The sequence below is a fragment of the Eublepharis macularius genome, chromosome 15, assembly GCF_028583425.1.
Source record: "Eublepharis macularius isolate TG4126 chromosome 15, MPM_Emac_v1.0, whole genome shotgun sequence".
Classification (NCBI taxonomy): Eukaryota; Metazoa; Chordata; class Lepidosauria; order Squamata; family Eublepharidae; genus Eublepharis; species Eublepharis macularius.
Window position 1 is genome coordinate 55127720 of NC_072804.1, and position 16861 is coordinate 55144580.

At 48.7% G+C, this 16861-nt stretch overlaps 1 protein-coding gene across 1 annotated transcript; it reads right to left on the reverse strand.

Moving 5' to 3' along the window:
- Positions 1-258: 258 nt before the first annotated feature.
- HNRNPL (heterogeneous nuclear ribonucleoprotein L) lies at positions 259-15027 on the reverse strand. Its single transcript, XM_054998993.1, has 13 exons — positions 14801-15027; positions 10988-11106; positions 10669-10906; positions 10249-10336; positions 9609-9703; positions 8783-8855; positions 5224-5295; positions 4850-5130; positions 4037-4158; positions 3722-3923; positions 2721-2778; positions 1267-1362; positions 259-578 (listed from the first exon to the last, which is right to left on the reverse strand). Exons 1-13 carry the CDS (start codon positions 15023-15025, stop codon positions 520-522), a joined length of 1728 nt encoding a protein of 575 aa, XP_054854968.1. The 5' UTR covers positions 15026-15027; the 3' UTR covers positions 259-519.
- Positions 15028-16861: the final 1834 nt, after the last annotated feature.

Sequence of the window (16861 nt, forward strand, 5' to 3'; positions counted from 1 at the left end):
CAAGCAGGTGGATATGCGTACATGCCAGCGGTACATGCATTCACTGTAACATGTGAACAGGGCTAGTGTACGGGTTTACATTATTTATCCCCGAAGAGAAGTGTAGATAGTTGTGCAAAGAGAACACCTGTTTATTGTTGCTAGCAGAATTGCTTATAGGAAGGGATTCAAAATGCAGCATATTGGGGAGGGGTAATAAACTTAAAAGTAGCAACCAAACACACTGCCTCCCGAAGCAAACTGCAAGGGCACAAAGTATATTTTCCAAACAGCTTTATTAAGGTGTGCTAAACAGCACAGGCAGCACAAAGTTTGAATGGGAAAAAAACAAGTCACATGTACAATTAGTTTTAAAATTAGGTGTCTTCCAAATGCCACAGATCTTCTCTCTTCCCAGCTGATTCAGGCTTTTCTCTCACTTTTTTTTTTAAAAAAAGGAACACAGGGGTATGTTGACAGAAAGAGGGGAGGGGGAAAAATAACGGAGGAAGTCTTCCTTAGCAGGGACTAAAACAAAACTTAAGAGGCATGCTGAGCAGTTGAGAAGCAGAGTTTCAGTGTGTACGGATACGGCCCATCTGGGGGGAAGAAGGGGAGAGACATCAGGACACCCCAGGCTTTGTTCTCCCCTCTTACGAGCCTGAGTTGAGGCAGATTATATTGTGCCCTGCTTTTGCAGATGGGGGCAACCCAGTGCGCTACCCCATGCCCAAAATATCTAGGACCAATCTGACTCAGCTCCTGTCTGACTTTTCCTTGGTGCAAACCTAAGTAGTTAGTCATGATGATGCCAAGGCAAAGACTAAGACAGGTATTTCTTTCTAAAGACCCCTCAGCCCCCTTTCCTCCAAGCCTATTAAAGAATCAGACCAATTCGTACCAGACTTCCTATGGCCACCTCCTGTTCCTGTTCTTTCCTACCCATGGTCTCCCACAAGGCAGGGGGAGCCAAACAAGCCGCAATAACACTGAAGGCATGTGGATGCCAGGAACTACAGGGACTATTTCTTGTGCTGGATCCTGGCACCTTGGACCTGCCAATCTGGCATTTAATGCCTACTCACCACAAGCTGTAAGCCTTGGGAAAGGCAGCTAGGAAGCCACCGAGTCCCACCTTCCCCGTGACACTAAGCACGAGGTGGCTCTAAGTTTAGGGCTTTCTACCTTCATGCTACTCTCCTTAATAAGCTCCCTAACCCCTTCAGAGTCTCAACACACAATCCCTCCCACCCACCCACCCCCCTCGGCCTGCAGTGTGAGGCTTACTTGGGTTTTTCATCTGGTAATGGTTGAGAAATGCCAGGGTTTCCAGGGCATCCCCTTTGGTTTCCCACTCTAGCAAGCCAGAGGAACTCCTTTCGCCTGGAACAACAGCAACAGTTAAGACAGGACACATTTGAGCTATTCTAGAAAACTTGGGAGTGGCACCACAAACTATTAGCTGAATTGGTGAAGTCTAGTCAGGTAACCTGAACCCCCAACTACCTACCTACACACCCACCCACACTTACTTCCGTGTAGAAACCCTCACCTATCAACTATATGAAGGTGACCCTCCATTTCTGTGTTACACCCATACCCAAAACCTCAAATGCCTTCCTGTTTTCTGCATTCATGCTAGTGGAAATAAAGAGCAAGTTACTAGAGACTGTCCTGCCACACTGTCACACTGAAGGGCCTTTGAAATCACCTCATTCTGAACAGCACAACCATTTCAGAGGTAAACCAGTCAAGGTTTCCCCCAAAGTGGGCTAAAACGGCTCAAATCTATACTCAGCCTCACAGATTTGTGAGCGTAAAATGTGGAATATAATCTGTTGCTCTTTGGCAAAACCACAAGGCCGACTGGTTCTTCTGCTAAAAAATAATTTTGTCCCAGCCTAGAGGAGGACAAAGTTTCCACACTGTATTTTCAGTGACTCTTGAACATTTAATTCCTAGACAAAGGCACGTACTGGTACAAAGACTAACCAAGCAAGGGTTAAAGTTCCTGCATTCTTTGTTGGCGTCTTTGTTCCCAGAAAGCACATGGTTGGCTCCCTTTTGAAAAGCAGCTCAAACAAAAGATGATTCTGGAGCAGCTTCATGCCTTGCCTGAATTGTCAGATCTGGTTTTATTAGGTATAAAAAGCCTGTACTCAATTACTTTTGAATGACGTTTGCTACTTTTAAGAAGGTTTTAGTGCTCACTTGCTAGTGCCATATAAATACTGGTTTTTCTTTTTATAATAAAAAAGTTATTAGAAATCTGATCCTTTGGGATCTTTAATACAACTTTGCCTACATCATGCTCTGATCACGTTGGCCCCCGGATAAAAGCCGGGCTGCTTCTGGATCCTTGGAGGAGGATTATGAGGCAGTGTTATGAAGGCCGAGAAACTTTAGTTTTTAGACTTTTTAGGTCAGGACAAAGGTCAAGGGCAAGAATTCATGGAGAAAATTCAAGCGGGTAGCCAAAAACCATTTTTTAGTAATTGAGTTAGCTTCCCTTGCAGAATAAGATCCAGAGGAGTTAGCAGCGTTAGACTGTAGTCACAAAATAGTGAAGAGTCCAGTAACACCTTTAAGGCTAATCAACTTAATTGTAGCATAAGCTTTCGAGAACCACAGCTCTCTTCATCAGATGCATTGTCAGAACTATTTTGCGGAACAAGCAAAGTTTAATTCCTACTTCTGAGAGGCAGCCATTTTGAGGCAAGGAATCTGTACCGCACACTTACTTTTTCCTGAAAACACCTTCACTGAAGCTGGTCTCTTCACCCCCAAATCATCACAGATCTGAAAAGAGGAAGATTCATTTGTGACACAATGCAACTGTTCAGCCATGGCACTTTTGTGTATACACGCACCCCTCCTTACTTTTCCATAACACACATTCAATTCTGCAAATTCCAGAGACGAATGAGCCCTGGGTAGCCCTGTCTTGTCAGATTTTGGAAACTATGCAGGAATGGCCCTGGTCAATATTTGGGAGATCACCAAAGAAGACCAGAGGCAGGCAACGGCAAAACACTTCTGAAAAATCTCTTGCCTTGGAAACCTTACGGGATTTGTTAACTGCTGGTCATTGACCGTGAAAATAAACTACTACTACTACTACTACGGGATTGCCCTAAATCAGATGTGACTTGATGGCGTGAGTATGCACACACCACAGCAACTACAGTATATTCATAACAGCAAAGCGGCAGAATTACAGGGATGTTTTCAAAGGGCATATGAATTATATCCCACCCGCCCCAGTAAGTGATTCCAAGGTAGTTTACACAACATGCATATTAAGAAGAAAAACATTACCCTGTCTCAATAAAAGCACAGCCTCAATTCTAGCTGATACCACAATGACAGAATTAACATTCTTTGCAGCACATTCCAGAACACTGGAGCCACCACAGAAAAAGCCCTGGAGCTCCCTTGTTCCTATTATTACACATATATTTTGTAGCAAAACAGCCTTGAAAGCTCTTTGTATTCTGACAGGATGTCTCGTTTCGGACGGCCACACAGTCCCTTCCAGCCAGAACCCAGAGGCATCAGCTACGATAGTCATGCAGAGTAAAACACAGAATAAAAGCTTAGCATCACTTTCCCCTCACAGCAGCTCTTGGGAATCTCTCCTTAGCAGCCTAAGAGCTCCTCTCTCTTCCCCTGCAAGGCAACCTTTGCTCCTGCAGAGCCCTTCGGAGCACACCCAGACAGACAAAGGCATCAGAGCTCTTGCCTCATAGAAATTATCCTCCGTCACTTCCAGAGGAGCATTAAAGAAATGGAGCACGTTGCTGGGGTGCTGGATCCTGTTCTTGGCTGCTTGCTCCGGGGTAGAAAACCGGTTGTTCCGAGAGCCGCTGAAGTCCTTGTAGCTGCACGAACCGTCCTCAAGGCCATAGGATTGGCCAGGCATGATGGCCTGCTGCTTGGACACACTGCAGACAAGCCGGGGGGGGGGGGGGGAGAGGAGCTGATTAAGCATGCTCTTCAGCCGAGGAGCTGCATACAAGGTGCTGAGGGCAGATAATGAAGAAGAAGAAACGCTCACCACACATTCAGCTTCTCTGCAAACATGAAGTTGTTGTTGAGGTGGGTGATGGCTCGGTCTACAGCATAGCCATCTGCCATTTCCACCATGGCTGCTCCTGGCTTGCTTTTCATGAACTTCACCTAATTAAACAAAAACGAAACAAAAAAAGGCACCGCTTTCTATAAGCATGAAGGGCTGCCAGCAGGGAGAGATGATGCTTTACTGTTTCTCCAGCTTGCTTAAAAATGGGATTGAATACACATTCCCTTATGGAAACTGGATTCGGACTCCCGATCCCAGACGTACCCTGATCCACCCACCCCCATACCAGCAACTTCCTTAAGACCATTTAGTGTTCATCTTTCCCACAGTCACTTCCCACCAAGAATCAAATGACTGCAAAAAGACACTTCTATCCGTTTGCATTATATCTCTTGCCTCGTTTGATCTGTTTTAAAAGCATTTTCTACAAGCAAGATATCAAGGCCCTGGGTACTAGGGAAATGTATGATTTTTTTGTTTTTAAAAAAGGTAGTATCCTGTCTTTCTGCTAACAAACTTGCAAACACAACACTGAACAAAACAGCTGCCTGATCAACCCTCAAACCAAGAACCAAAATATTAAGCAGCAGCAATATACTGAAAAAAGAGAACAAGATTCCACTGGAGAGAAACAACCATCCGTGCCCTTGAACTGACAACTAGCCTGCCCTAAAATCCCACGCCCTAAAATCAGCCCCACGTGTGCCCTTTGAGCTGCACACACTCCCAGTCACTGAGCCAAAAGGCAACACACAGCAGCTTCCAGGGGGAGCAGACGTCTGGCCTTACCTTCTCCACATTCCCGTACAGGCAAAAGACATTGAAGACCCTGTCGCAGTTCATCTTGGACTGGTCCAAGCCATAGACCATCAGAACCGGACTGTCAGCATGGGGGCCAAACTCCGGCGGTGGTGGTGGAGGAGGAGGGTGTCCATACTGCGGGCCATAGCGGCTTGGTCCCCTGTGGCGCCCACCCACAGGTGGGCCCATCCGCCTTCCTTCATAGTGCGGTGGTGGAGGGCCATAACCTTCGTCATGGTAGTGCCCGTGGTAGCCACCATGCGGTCCTCCTGGGGAGGGGAGACAAACATCAGAAAACCAAACAGATGTGCTGGTTACCCCCCCCCCCCTCCCCATGCTGTTGTTAGCAGCCAGCCTCTTACCATACTCTGCAGGATGGTCCCCAAGGAGAGGGGGCTGCCTCTGCCTCTTGTTTGGATTTCCACCTGGCTCACCTAGCAAAAAAGAAAAGAGGTGTGAGGATGCTTAGGGGAGTAACATGCTGCTCGGATTTCTGGGGCATGCCCAGATGCTAAACCTGATTTAAGTTTTGAGTCCATCCCACAGATTAAGTATTTCTAGTCCCCTCATAACCAGTCATGGAGAAACAGAGGGATTTGAAAAGGTACACTAGATTTGCTTCCCAATGCAGACCCCTCCCCACCTCAAAGTTGCCCTTTTGGGCTGCAGTGATAGCCCAGCAGCTGCCCAAAATATTGCCCCAATCTCACCATAGACAGGCTGTGGCTGGAGCATTGGACTAGGATCTGGGAGACCTGGGCTCGAATCCCTGCTCCCCCATGGAAGCTTGCCGAGTGTCCTATGGGGCAGTCATGCACCCTAACCTACCTTACAAGGTTTTTGCAAAGACCCATGGAAGAATACTGTGAGCTGCTTTTGGTCCCCCCACTGGGGAGAAAGGCAGGATACAAATAAGTAACAATGAAGCAGCCAACTCATCATTCACCTTCAGCCTCTCTTGCCTTTTAAGAGATCTCAACTTATTTGTTTTCCTGGCTTCCTGTCTCTGCTGATTCAAACATGCCAGACTGGGCTTCAAAACATCCATGGCTGGGCAAAAGCGGAGTTCAGTTTGAACCACAGCCTGTGCCTAAGCGCACCCCCCAACCCCCCCCCCAGAGCGCCACTGGAACCCAATCACTTTGTAAAAGGCCAGTTACAAAGATTACTGACTCCCCCAAGAAAAGAGGAACAGGAGGAAAAGAAGGAGAATCGAAGGAAAGAGCACACCTGCTTGATTTCATGACCAAACAGGCGCAGATAAGTATTCTAGGATGTTCAACAAGGCAAGTGGGGCAGGAAGAAAGAGACAGGGCCCCCATGCTCCTGCCCCAACCCCAGCAGAGATAAAAGGACTGAAGAATGGGGCAAGCCAAGCAAACCAGCAGTTCATCCAGTCAAAAACAAGCAACTGTTGTACAAGGCAGAAGATTTTAAGCGAGCCAAACAATTTCAATTTGTTCTTTACAAAAATAAAAAAGTGCTTTGTACAATTTTATTTCAACAGTCAGTACAAAGATGGAAAAGGGCTACTTACAGCAGGAGTACACAGTACAATGTCCATTGTCACATACATATTCTGCAATGCTCTTACCATTGGACGCTTCAACAGTGTAAGCACAGTTCTGAAAGATGGCGTCCCATCAAACATACACTGCGACCCTGCGTTACATGGTTTCAGAGTCAAAGACAAGTCAAAGGCACCAAGCAAATTTTTTTTAAGTAAAAAAAAAATATTTTTTTTGTAAAGGGCTCACAGATGTTTGGTTTTTGTTTGTCTTCAGATGGTATCAAGCAAAAAAAAAGGACATGACAAGGTGTAATAAATGAGTGTCCCTTCCGTGTTGCGTCTCCTGAGAGTTTTGTCATGTGCTGTTAACAGGACTGGTGCTTCGGGCTCTCTGTGTAGCTCTCCCGTGTACGTGTCTCTCCTCTGTAATAGAATGTGCCTTGGACCTCAAGTGCCCCCTGGAGCAGAAACCACACCCAGCCTCTAGAGAGCTGTGGGCTTGGAGGGGCTTGGTGTTTTGTTTTTTTGTCTGTCTCCGCTTGGCGCTGATAAATGTTGCACCCGAGGACTGCAGCAAAGGAGGAGTGATAAACTGCCCTCCCAAACCAAACCATGTTGATGTGGAGAGCCTCTTATGTCTTGGAGGGCCTCTGGGATCTACTCCATTCTCCGGTAAGAGCGCTGGCGCCTTTTGTCTGAGACCCCCTCTGGTCTGTGTTTTCCTAGTTTCTGTGTTACAATTCTTGGGTTCAAGGTTTGGTTTTGGTTTTTTTGATCTGGTTTGGATTTGTAAGAATGTCGTGGCCTGGTGCGTCTTTCTCTCTCTCTCTCTTTGTGCTTGTTGATGTTTCTTGGATCTCACGGTGTTGTGTTCTTGATGTAAAGGAACATGAACTCAATCTGCTGCATTTCGAGTACGTCTAGATTGCTGCGTGTTTTCTCCCGGCAGAGCTAGTGGAAAGGTTGACTTTTTTTTCCTACACTGTGTGGTGTTAAGAGTGTGCGCAGCACAGGCAGATCACCGGCAAATTCTGGACTTCCACTGTTGCAGTAATACGGTTCCCTCAGGGTCATGTGTGAAAGGCACTGTTCAGAGCTGGGGAAAGGCCAGGTTTTGGGCACCTCCTCTTTGCCCAGCCTCAAGGCAGGAGAGCCACAAGGCGGCTAACTTTGCACGGCCCTGCCAAACTAGCCTCTGCCAGCCTGTATATCTTCTAGTTATGTACCTTGGAGGAGAAAGTGAGTCATGTTCATGTTAAGTCATGTAATGCCATTGCTTGCTTTGCTAGGTCGGGGAGGGTCAAAAATAGCCAGACTTCCCCACAGGTGAGTTTCCACCGACTGCGCTCCCCCAACTGCTTGCCATCTTTCTGAATTCCCTGAGCACGGACAGCTCCAGTCGCAACTCTTAAGGGCACAGCTATGGCATAAACACATCCCAGCTTGATGGTATTTTGGTGCCGTGGCTCCCCTTCCCCAAGCTACACTGTACTCTCGTCACCGCTATACGCATGAGAGTTCAAACAGGGCAGGTTCACCCTCAGATACAAGAGCTGCCTTGGTCAAGCAGGCCTGCCATTCCCATGGCTTTCAGAAGCCAAGACAAGGGCTTGCCCACTGTCTGTGGACCTCAAGCTTGCGAGAGAGCAACTGGCTTGGCTCATTTCTCACCCCAGGCACTGGTAGGCTGACAGCTGCTGCCTTGCTCAGTGCACAGCCAAGAAGCCTTCTTTCCCCCACGCTACCCAGCGAATAGCAGGAGTGGTGGCAAGCTATGGCCTCGGAGCTGGAGCTGGTTCCAGACCACAGGCTGACGTCCTGGCATTGGGAAATGTTTGCTTTGCATCCAGCTGTTTGAAGACAGCCATTCCTGAAGTAGCAGCCCTGGGATGAAGACCATTTCTGGGCTTTCACTCCCAAAGCGATTTTCCTTGTTGTTGCTCATCCAGTCCTCACACCTCAAGGCTGCGCACAGAGGTGGGGGTCCTGAAGCCGGACTTCAGGAGTCGCTCTCCTCTTAACTGTGCTCCGCATTTCCAGTTCTCTACTCCTGACCATGACATCACACAGACACTTTTCAACATCAGGCTCAAAACGGGAGGCTGCATATTGCAGACTTCCTACAGAGCCGAGGCAGGGAGATGAAGCCACGCCCCACGACCACTTCCTTGGTCACTATCTAGACCTGCGCTTTGAGCAACTGCCAAGTGCCTCGGTAGGGGCCGTTTGAGAAGGCCCAACAACGCCCTTGAATGAAAAAAAAGGGCAGAGCACTGGACTTTCAAGCTCAGGCACAGCAGCGGCGAGCAGGCAAATGGCATTACATCACACCAATCAGGTCTATGAAGTGTGCGGCTCAACGCGAAAGACGAGGGTTTGTGTGTGACACCACAGGTGTCTATCATGGTTACCTTGTCCACTGAGGTTGGGGTTGGTATAATCCCACGTGTCCTGGTCATTCCTGAAGACATTCAAACGGGCGGGCTAGAGATGAACCAGACGAAAGTCAGACAAAGGACATGGAAGAGATCGGACAACCTTCTAGCAGCGCATACTCCCAATGCCTTATAGTAACGGTGGCTGCTCTGGGCTTTATATGCAAGGCATGTACTAGGCCGGACCAACCGGCTGAATGGCTTGTTCTTGTCCTTCAATACTAACAAACCATAGCCCAATTAGCTGAGAGCCCATTAAATACACTGAATTTATGTCCAGATATCACATTTGGCAGCCAATAAACCAAAGCTACACAAGTTGATGTTTTTTTTCCCTAGTGGCAACACAATTCGCATGTTCAGTCACATTCTACAAGCAATACCTCTGTTTATCATATGATAAAGATGGTTCAAGGTGAGACTGAACCCAGAACACCAACTACATGTGAATTTTGTCATTTAAAATCTTGACTTTGTGCCCTCCTCTCTAGTCTCCCTGCCACTTCCACCTGCCAAGTGATGCAAGTTACCTAGTGTCACAGCAGCACTGAAGACACTTTAGGTATTAGCAACTTGTTGGAGGGGGCCACCACACAGACTGTAAAGCCTCAAGGCAAGGATTGTGTGTTCCTCTCTTAAGAAAGGGAATCACAGATCTGAACAGTGGGGAAACGGCTTCTTTGGTAGCAAGAGAGACATCAGATGTAGCAGGGCCTTTCAAATACATGGAAGCACTTGTGGAGAGGCGAACACGCAGCTGCTTCCACGGACAAAGACCTCTCTTCCAACAGGTAACACTCACCTTTGCATACTCAATCTTCAAAGTACAGCAACCAGAGTAAATATCAGCCCCATTCAGAGATGCCTTTGCTCTCTGAGCACTCTGCACCGAATCAAATGTTTGCAGCGTTAAGGAAACCGTTGCTTTACGTGCATCAAGAGGAACCTTTCCAAGCCAGAAGGGCTGGGAACAGCTTTCTTTGTTCTCAAGACACTCAAAGAAGCATCTCTTCGTTCTGTGTTTAAGATCGGTCACTCCCATCTCCCAGCACTAACTGAACAGAAGCCACTCTTCTGCATCTGTAATCTGTAAGAAGCCAATGGTTTAGATGGCCACTAACTGGTGAACGCAAACTCAATTACAAAGCAGATTTATAAACCCAATGTAGGCACAAAGCCCTTTCAATTAAACAAATACAATCTGCCTTTTGGGGTGAATTAGACATCCACCTTCTATTAACTCCAAGCAAAATGGGATGTTGGCCATTCATGCATCACCTGTCTTTATTCTCCAGTACCACAGAAAATATTTTTACGAGACAGAGAGCCCAAACAGCAACACATCTAGGATGTAACCACTTGACTCACAGTACACAAAAGACCGATGTGGCTCAGCTACTATGGCCTTCTAAGTCCAGTCACTTAATTTTTTAAAAAAGGATATTCCACCATAGCCTGGACCCCATTTTTTCTGAAGATAACAATCCGTTGCACTGGACCGCACGGGTTGCAGATTGTGTAGAGCACATCCTGTGTAAAAAAAGAGGCCTGCTCAGAAAGGCTTTCCTCCATATATTCTTAGTAGCGTTTATTTCATAGGATTCCCACAGCGTCTCCCAGCTAGGCAACACAACAGACTAATCTACTCGCTGTGGACTTGCACACCATATTCCACTGCACTGAACCCATGTGCTCTCTCCCACACCTCCACAGGTGCTTGCCAGACTTGAGGGCTTGGTATTATCCCTCTTGACTTGCAGTGCACGAAACAAGCACCGGTGCCTTGGGTTCTTGCAGGTCAACATTGGCAAAGCCAAGTGCCTGAGGGGAGTCTCGGGAGCTCCGCAAATCCAGAGACGCACCGTGGTAATGGAATAGATGGGGTTCAGGATGGTAAAGAGCAGGACGTTGTTCACGCCCCGGGAATCATCCGAGTCCCCAGGGCGAGAGATCTTCTGGCTGGTGGAGTAGTTGACGAAGGCCGGGTGCCCAGCGATGTAGATCTGGTTGTCGGCCGCGTAGTTCACGGCATTGCAGGCTCCCAGGATGTCCTCGAACTCCACCAGGGCCTGCCTCTTCTTGGGCATCACCACCACGTAGCTTGGGAGAGAAGAAGGAGCGCTGCTTACACTGCCCACAAGCCACCCACCCTCACTTCCGCTTAATTGGCCCAAGACTTACCTGATGGGGCCAAATTCCTGCAGGGCCTCCACGAGATCCGCTTCCATAACGCCATCGACCAGACCCCTGATGTGCACAACGGGGGAAGCAGCGGGCTTGTGGGGGTCATCATAGTTCTCCTGAAGAAAGGCGGGAGAAGCCCATCAAGGGGAGTTGGCTTTTGGGATGGCTGTAAATCCAGCTGCAGCAGCACAGCCCTCATTCCAGACCGGATCTCTTGCCAGAGCTGCGGAACCGTTTCATCTGCACTCGCCTGCGAGGCACACGACTGAAATGTTCCTCACACCAACGTAGTGCTGCTTGCTTTGGGTCAATCCATTCCAAAAGCCCTCCTTACACTATATGCTAGAAATTTTTAAAAAATATATGAAAGCAGACTCTGGAAAGATGTTACTTTTCCTAGTATTAGGCTCTATTTATAATTTTAAAAAACAGCCTTGTTAGTCAGATCCAGCTAAGAAAACAAATGTTGCCTTGGAGAAGCTGTTGCCGAGGCACATAAATATGCTTAAACCACCGAAAGGCAACTTAACAGTCATTATCTCCCCAGGAGTGACGCTTCAGGGATGCCTCCCACCTAGGAACCAAGGGGCTTCCCACAGCTCATGAGCCTCTCTGGCAGGCTGCTTCTCTTGCAGCACCCCTGTAATAAGGGAACAGAAAGCACCGTCTCAAATTGGTGCCAGCTGACAAGAGTGCACCTATTGCTTCTCTGCTTAGAAACTTTTCGCCACACCGTGCCCTGATGTCTCTTTCTCATGCCAGAGTAGCTCTTCCCACAACTTGCAGAGTGCACCACGGCACACGGAACCATAGTACTAGTAGCAGACAGCAAACTCCCACAGGCCGTACCTAAATGGTGGGTAATTGATTTCAGTACAAGCCCCTATCCTGCAAGTTCTTGTTTCCTTGGCTACATCATACCTGCAGGTTTGTTGGGCTGTTTTTCCATTGCGTCACTGGAGAGAGACTGCCTTAACTGTATTCTATAAAGGGAAGGAGGAAGCAAGCCCTCCCAGACTGACAGCCATCATACTGGTTTGTATTCCAATTGGCTTTTGGCAGCGAAAATGAAGAAATATTTTAGCTGGCAAACTTTTTTTCTGCCCTTCCTCCAAGAAACACAAAGTGGTATATAGGGTTCTCTCCTCCATTTTATCCTCAACAACCCTGTGAAGTAGGTTCGCCCAGTAAGTTCCACAGCAAGTGAAGATTTCATTACAATTTGCTCAGCCCAAGTCGGACATTCCAACCACTATTCCATGCGGCTATAATGTAAAACCTTAATTAGGTTTTATCATCATATTGAGATGAAATTATAAATGGTAAGGAAGTTTCTTTCCCCAAAATATTGGGCACCCTACTTGCTCCACAATTCACAACCAGCACTCACCTGCAGCTCCTGGACTTACTTAACATCCTTTCAACTTCACTTCCAAATCCCCATCTTTTTCAAAAACCTTACTCATTCTTCACCATCGCCTGGGACACGGAGGTTCCATTCAGCTATCATGTGCAATAACTATCAAGTCCACCTTCCAAGACTTTCAACAAACCCCATCACCACATTGCTTAGTGCAGAATTTATGCCACATGCCGTGAAAATCAAGTTCCTCTTGTCGGGGTCATAATGCCAGACTATAGAATGATCCAGATCAAAATTGCTGCAAAGCTCACTGGGTAACTTGGGACAGTCATCCACGCACAGCCTCAAGTATTTTGAGGCCGGTTATTGAGATCAAGAGAATGGAGGGAGAGAAGGGATACAATGGACTCTAAGGAGAGAAAGCAGAGCAAATACTTCCAATGCTTTCGAGTGTTCTTTAAACAAACACTTAACCTATAAACTAACAAAGTGCTGCATTCAAGGAGTATTAACTGCTCGCTGCACACACACTAGGGTTGCACATTCGGATTTCTGCCACCCTAGATGAGCCTGTGCTCGAAGTCTCTTCATATGAATTGTATTACTTTCTAGATTCTCTGGAAAAGTCAATAAAGCTAGGAAAAGTGAAAGGCAGTAGGAAAAGAGGAAGATGCAAAATGAGATGGTTTGATGCAATAAAGGAAGCCACGGCCTCCAGTTTGCAAGATCTGAGCAAGTCTGTTAATGATAGGATGCTCTGGAGGTCTTTCATTCCTAGGGTCACCATAGGTTGGAGGCGACTTGATGGCACATAACACACATGCTCCACGTAATTCACTTTGATCCCCAGTGGAAAAGATTGACAATATAGTAGAATTGAGTCAAGCTGTGGCCCTTAAGAGTCCAAAAAGATTTTCAGGATATGAGCCTTTGAGTCAGAGCTCCTTCCTGAAATGCTCACACCTTGAAAATCTTGTGAGCCACTGGACTCAAATCTTGCTCTTTACATCCAGACTCCCTTCTTTGCTTCACCCCACCCACCTCTTGACTGGGATATAAAGGCTCAGGGATCTCCCAATATCTGTAGAAGGGAACTTTGACTCTCAAAAGCTCCTACCCTGGAAACCTAGTTGGTCTTTAAGATGTTGCAAGACCCGAATCCTGCTCTACCCCTGCAGACCAACACAGCTACTCACTTGCAACTATCTTATTGTCCCTAGGCCAGTTTGGGTAAGGATCCTGCTGGTGTTTTGCTATCTTCTGGGCATGGAGCAAGGGTCACTGTGTGGAGGAGGGGGAAGCAGGAGGTAGTTGTGAATTTCCTGCAGTGTGCACCGGGTGTGGACTAGATGATCCTTGTCAGTCCCTTCCAACCCTGTAATTCTATGCTTTGAAGGCCTTGACCTGGATAGCCCAGGAGTACCTGATCTCATTAGATCTCAAAAGCCAAGGAGGGTCGGTCTTGGTTAGTAATTGGATGGGAGGCCGTTGCAGAGGCAGGCAATGGCAAGCCACCTCTGCTAGTCTCTTGCCAGGAAAACCCAGCAGGGGTCACCATAAGTCAACTATGACTTGAGGGCAGGATCTCATTTGACCTGGATTGCCCAGGAGAGCCTGATCTCCTCAGATCTCAGAAGCTGAGCAGGGTCGGCCTTGGTTAGTAATTGGATGGGAGGCCTCCGAGGAAGACCAGGGTTGCAGAGGCAGGCGATAGCTAACTACCTCTTTTAGTCTCTTTCCATGAAAACCCTGCCATGGGTCTTCATGAGTCATCTATGACTTGAGGGCACTCTCCTCCACCATATGCTTTCAAGAGTTAAAACTCCCTTCTTCTAGGGTTGCCAGCTCCAAGTTGGGAAATTCCTGGAGATCTGGGGGGGGGGGGGCGAAACCTGGAGAAACTGGGCTTTGGGGAGGTAAAAGACCTTGGCATGGCATAATTCCACCTCCCAAAGTAGCCATTCTCTCCAGGTGAACTGATCCCTGTGGCCTGGAGACCAGTTGTAATTCCGGGAGATCTCCAGCCACTACCTGGAGGCTGGCAACCCTACCATCTTCAGATAGCATTGGCTCTCAAAAGCTTCCACACCCTGAAAATCTCGTTGGTCAATCAGGGGCCACTGGACCCTGCCCTTCCGCGGCAGGCCAACACGGCTCCCACCTAAAAAAAAATTAAATAAATCTAGTGACGAAATATACTGGGCTGGAGAGCAAATGAGGCGGTCCTTTTCCCCCCAACCCGCCTCTGGCTTGGCCCTCCCTCCTCTCCAGCGGGCGCGCGCCTCAGGTAGGCTGCTCCTGTCCAAGGAGGCTCCGCTGTCTTTTTCTGACAGGAAAGCGAGGCTCGTTTTTTCCTTCCTTCTCTTCCCTCTCGCTTAAAGCCAAAAGGAAGCAGCCACGAGGGCCTCCCTCTCCTCCAGCTCCCCCCTCCCCGTTCTTTCCCTCACCCCGCCGGCCGCTCCCCCGGGCCCGTGGTCGGCGTTCTCCGTCTTCTGGCGCTTCGGGGCGCGGCCGCCCTCAGGCCCGCCGCCGTAGTAGCGGCCCGAGCCGCCTCCCCCGCCGCCACCGCCTCCTCCTCCGCCGCCTCCGCCAGCCATCTTCACCATATCTCGGCCCGAACCGCCGCCGCCACCCTCGCCGCTCTGCGAGCCTCGCCACCTCCGCCGCGACATGGCGCCTGCAATACTGCGAGCCCACCCTCGCGCCCTCCTCAGGCACGCCTCTATTGGGCGCGGACGCTGCCACTCACCGGCGCCGCGGCCTTCATTGGTCCCCGGGAGGTCCCCGCCTACCTGAGTCCCGCCCTCCGCCGCCATTGGGCTCAGCCACTCCCGCCTGTCGACTTGATTCGAAGACTGATCTGCTTATCAAGTCTCTCAGAGCGCTGTGTGTGGCCGAAGGTGCCGTCTATCCGCCCTCCCTTCAAATCTATTGGATGACAACGGTGTCTCTCCAACCGGCATCCCGCCCCACCGCATTGCCTCCCGAGAAGCTCCTCCTTCTTCTCCAGAAAACCGTTGGCTCTCGGAGAACGCGACGATCGCGTTCTGTTTCCTGATTGGCTACATGGAACGCCCATTACCGTAACACTCTAAAGATTGGGTGAAACCTAAACGAAAATGCCCGCCTTTATTTGTTCCTGCAAGAATTTCATTGTCTCCCGAAATCAATTTCATTGGATGATTCTCGCGTCAGTCATATAGTTTTCCAAATCTCATTGGCCAAAAACCTCTGGCCTTTATTTTAATTGGTAAATGCAGCTGCAGGTCCCCCCTCCATTTCTTCGCAAATTCAGCCAATGGGATCACAAAACCAAGAGACAACGCAATGGAAGGCGGGATTTTTCAACGTTTCGCTCAGAGGGCTCCGCCCAGAACGCCTATGCAAGGGCAAAGAATCATGGGAGCTGGCTAGACCTAAGTCCGGGAACCAAAGGGAGCAGATGGGCTTCTGCGCAAAGGATCATGGGAGCAGCCCTGGACTTTGGTCCAAAACCACCAGTGGGCTTCCAAGGACTAAAGCAAAATGATCATAAGACTCAAGGGAGCCAAAGTTCAAATGCACAGTTTGCAAAGGCTTATGGGAGCTGCCAGGGACTCTGGCCCAGTTGCCAACCTCCAGGTGGTGGCTGGAGCTCTCCCAGAATTCCAACTGATCTCCAGTCCCTAGAGGAGGAAATGGCATTACACCCTGCTGAGGTCCCTCTCCAAACCCCACCATTTCCAGGCTCCAGGTTGCCAGCCTCCAGGTAGTGGCTGGAGATCTCCCAAAATTACAACTGATCTCCAGACCATAGAGATCAGTTCCCCTGGACGAAATGGCAGCTGTGGAGGATGGACTCTGTGGTATTATACCCTGCTGAGGTCCCTCCCCTCCCCAAACTCCACCCTCTCCAGGCTCCACCCCCAAATCACGTATTTCCCACCCTAGAGGTGGCAACCCTTGTGGTCCTACTCAAGCTATGATCAGGAAAGCGGCCAGGGGTTGCTTTGCTTAAGCCCCAAAGGGCTTAAAGAAACTGAAATGAGGCATAGCTAAATGCTACTTCAGTTACAGACAGGGCAGATGGGTGTTACATTTTGGAAGCAGGGGCTACGAGCCCCCCTGAAACTGGAGACCCCCATAAGCCTCCCTAGAGAAAGGCAGCTCAAAATGGGTAGAGCAGTAGAAAAAAGCAAGAGTCCAGTAGCACCTATAAGACTAACAAAAACTGTGGTAGGGTGTGAGCTATCGTGAGTCACAGCTCACTTCTTCAGATAAAGCTAGAATGTGAGTCCATCTGTCCTTATGTCTTAGGGAGTGGAGTGATTTCAAATGACAATAACAGGTGAATGACAATAGCAGGCGTGATATGATAGGGTGAAGTATGCAGAGGGGTGGTGGAGAAATTAGCATTTGTAATGAGAAAGGCAGAAGGAAGTGATCAAGCTTGGAGGGGAAACCAATTTTTTAGGGGGTCCGGCAGCACTTGAATAGCCCGCTGCCATGACAGTGGGAAGAGGTTGGTA

Bases quoted from the DNA above. Each gene is read 5' to 3' on its own strand.
- HNRNPL (XM_054998993.1), bottom strand. From the start codon at position 15,025: ATGTCGCGGCGGAGGTGGCGAGGCTCGCAGAGCGGCGAGGGTGGCGGC. The intron at 10,907-10,987 runs GTAAGTCTTGGG...TTCTCTCCCAAG, and splicing joins CAGGAATTTGGCCCCATCAG to CTACGTGGTGGTGATGCCCA. The intron at 1,363-2,720 runs GTAAGTGTGCGG...CTGTTGTTCCAG, and splicing joins GAAGGTGTTTTCAGGAAAAA to GCGAAAGGAGTTCCTCTGGC.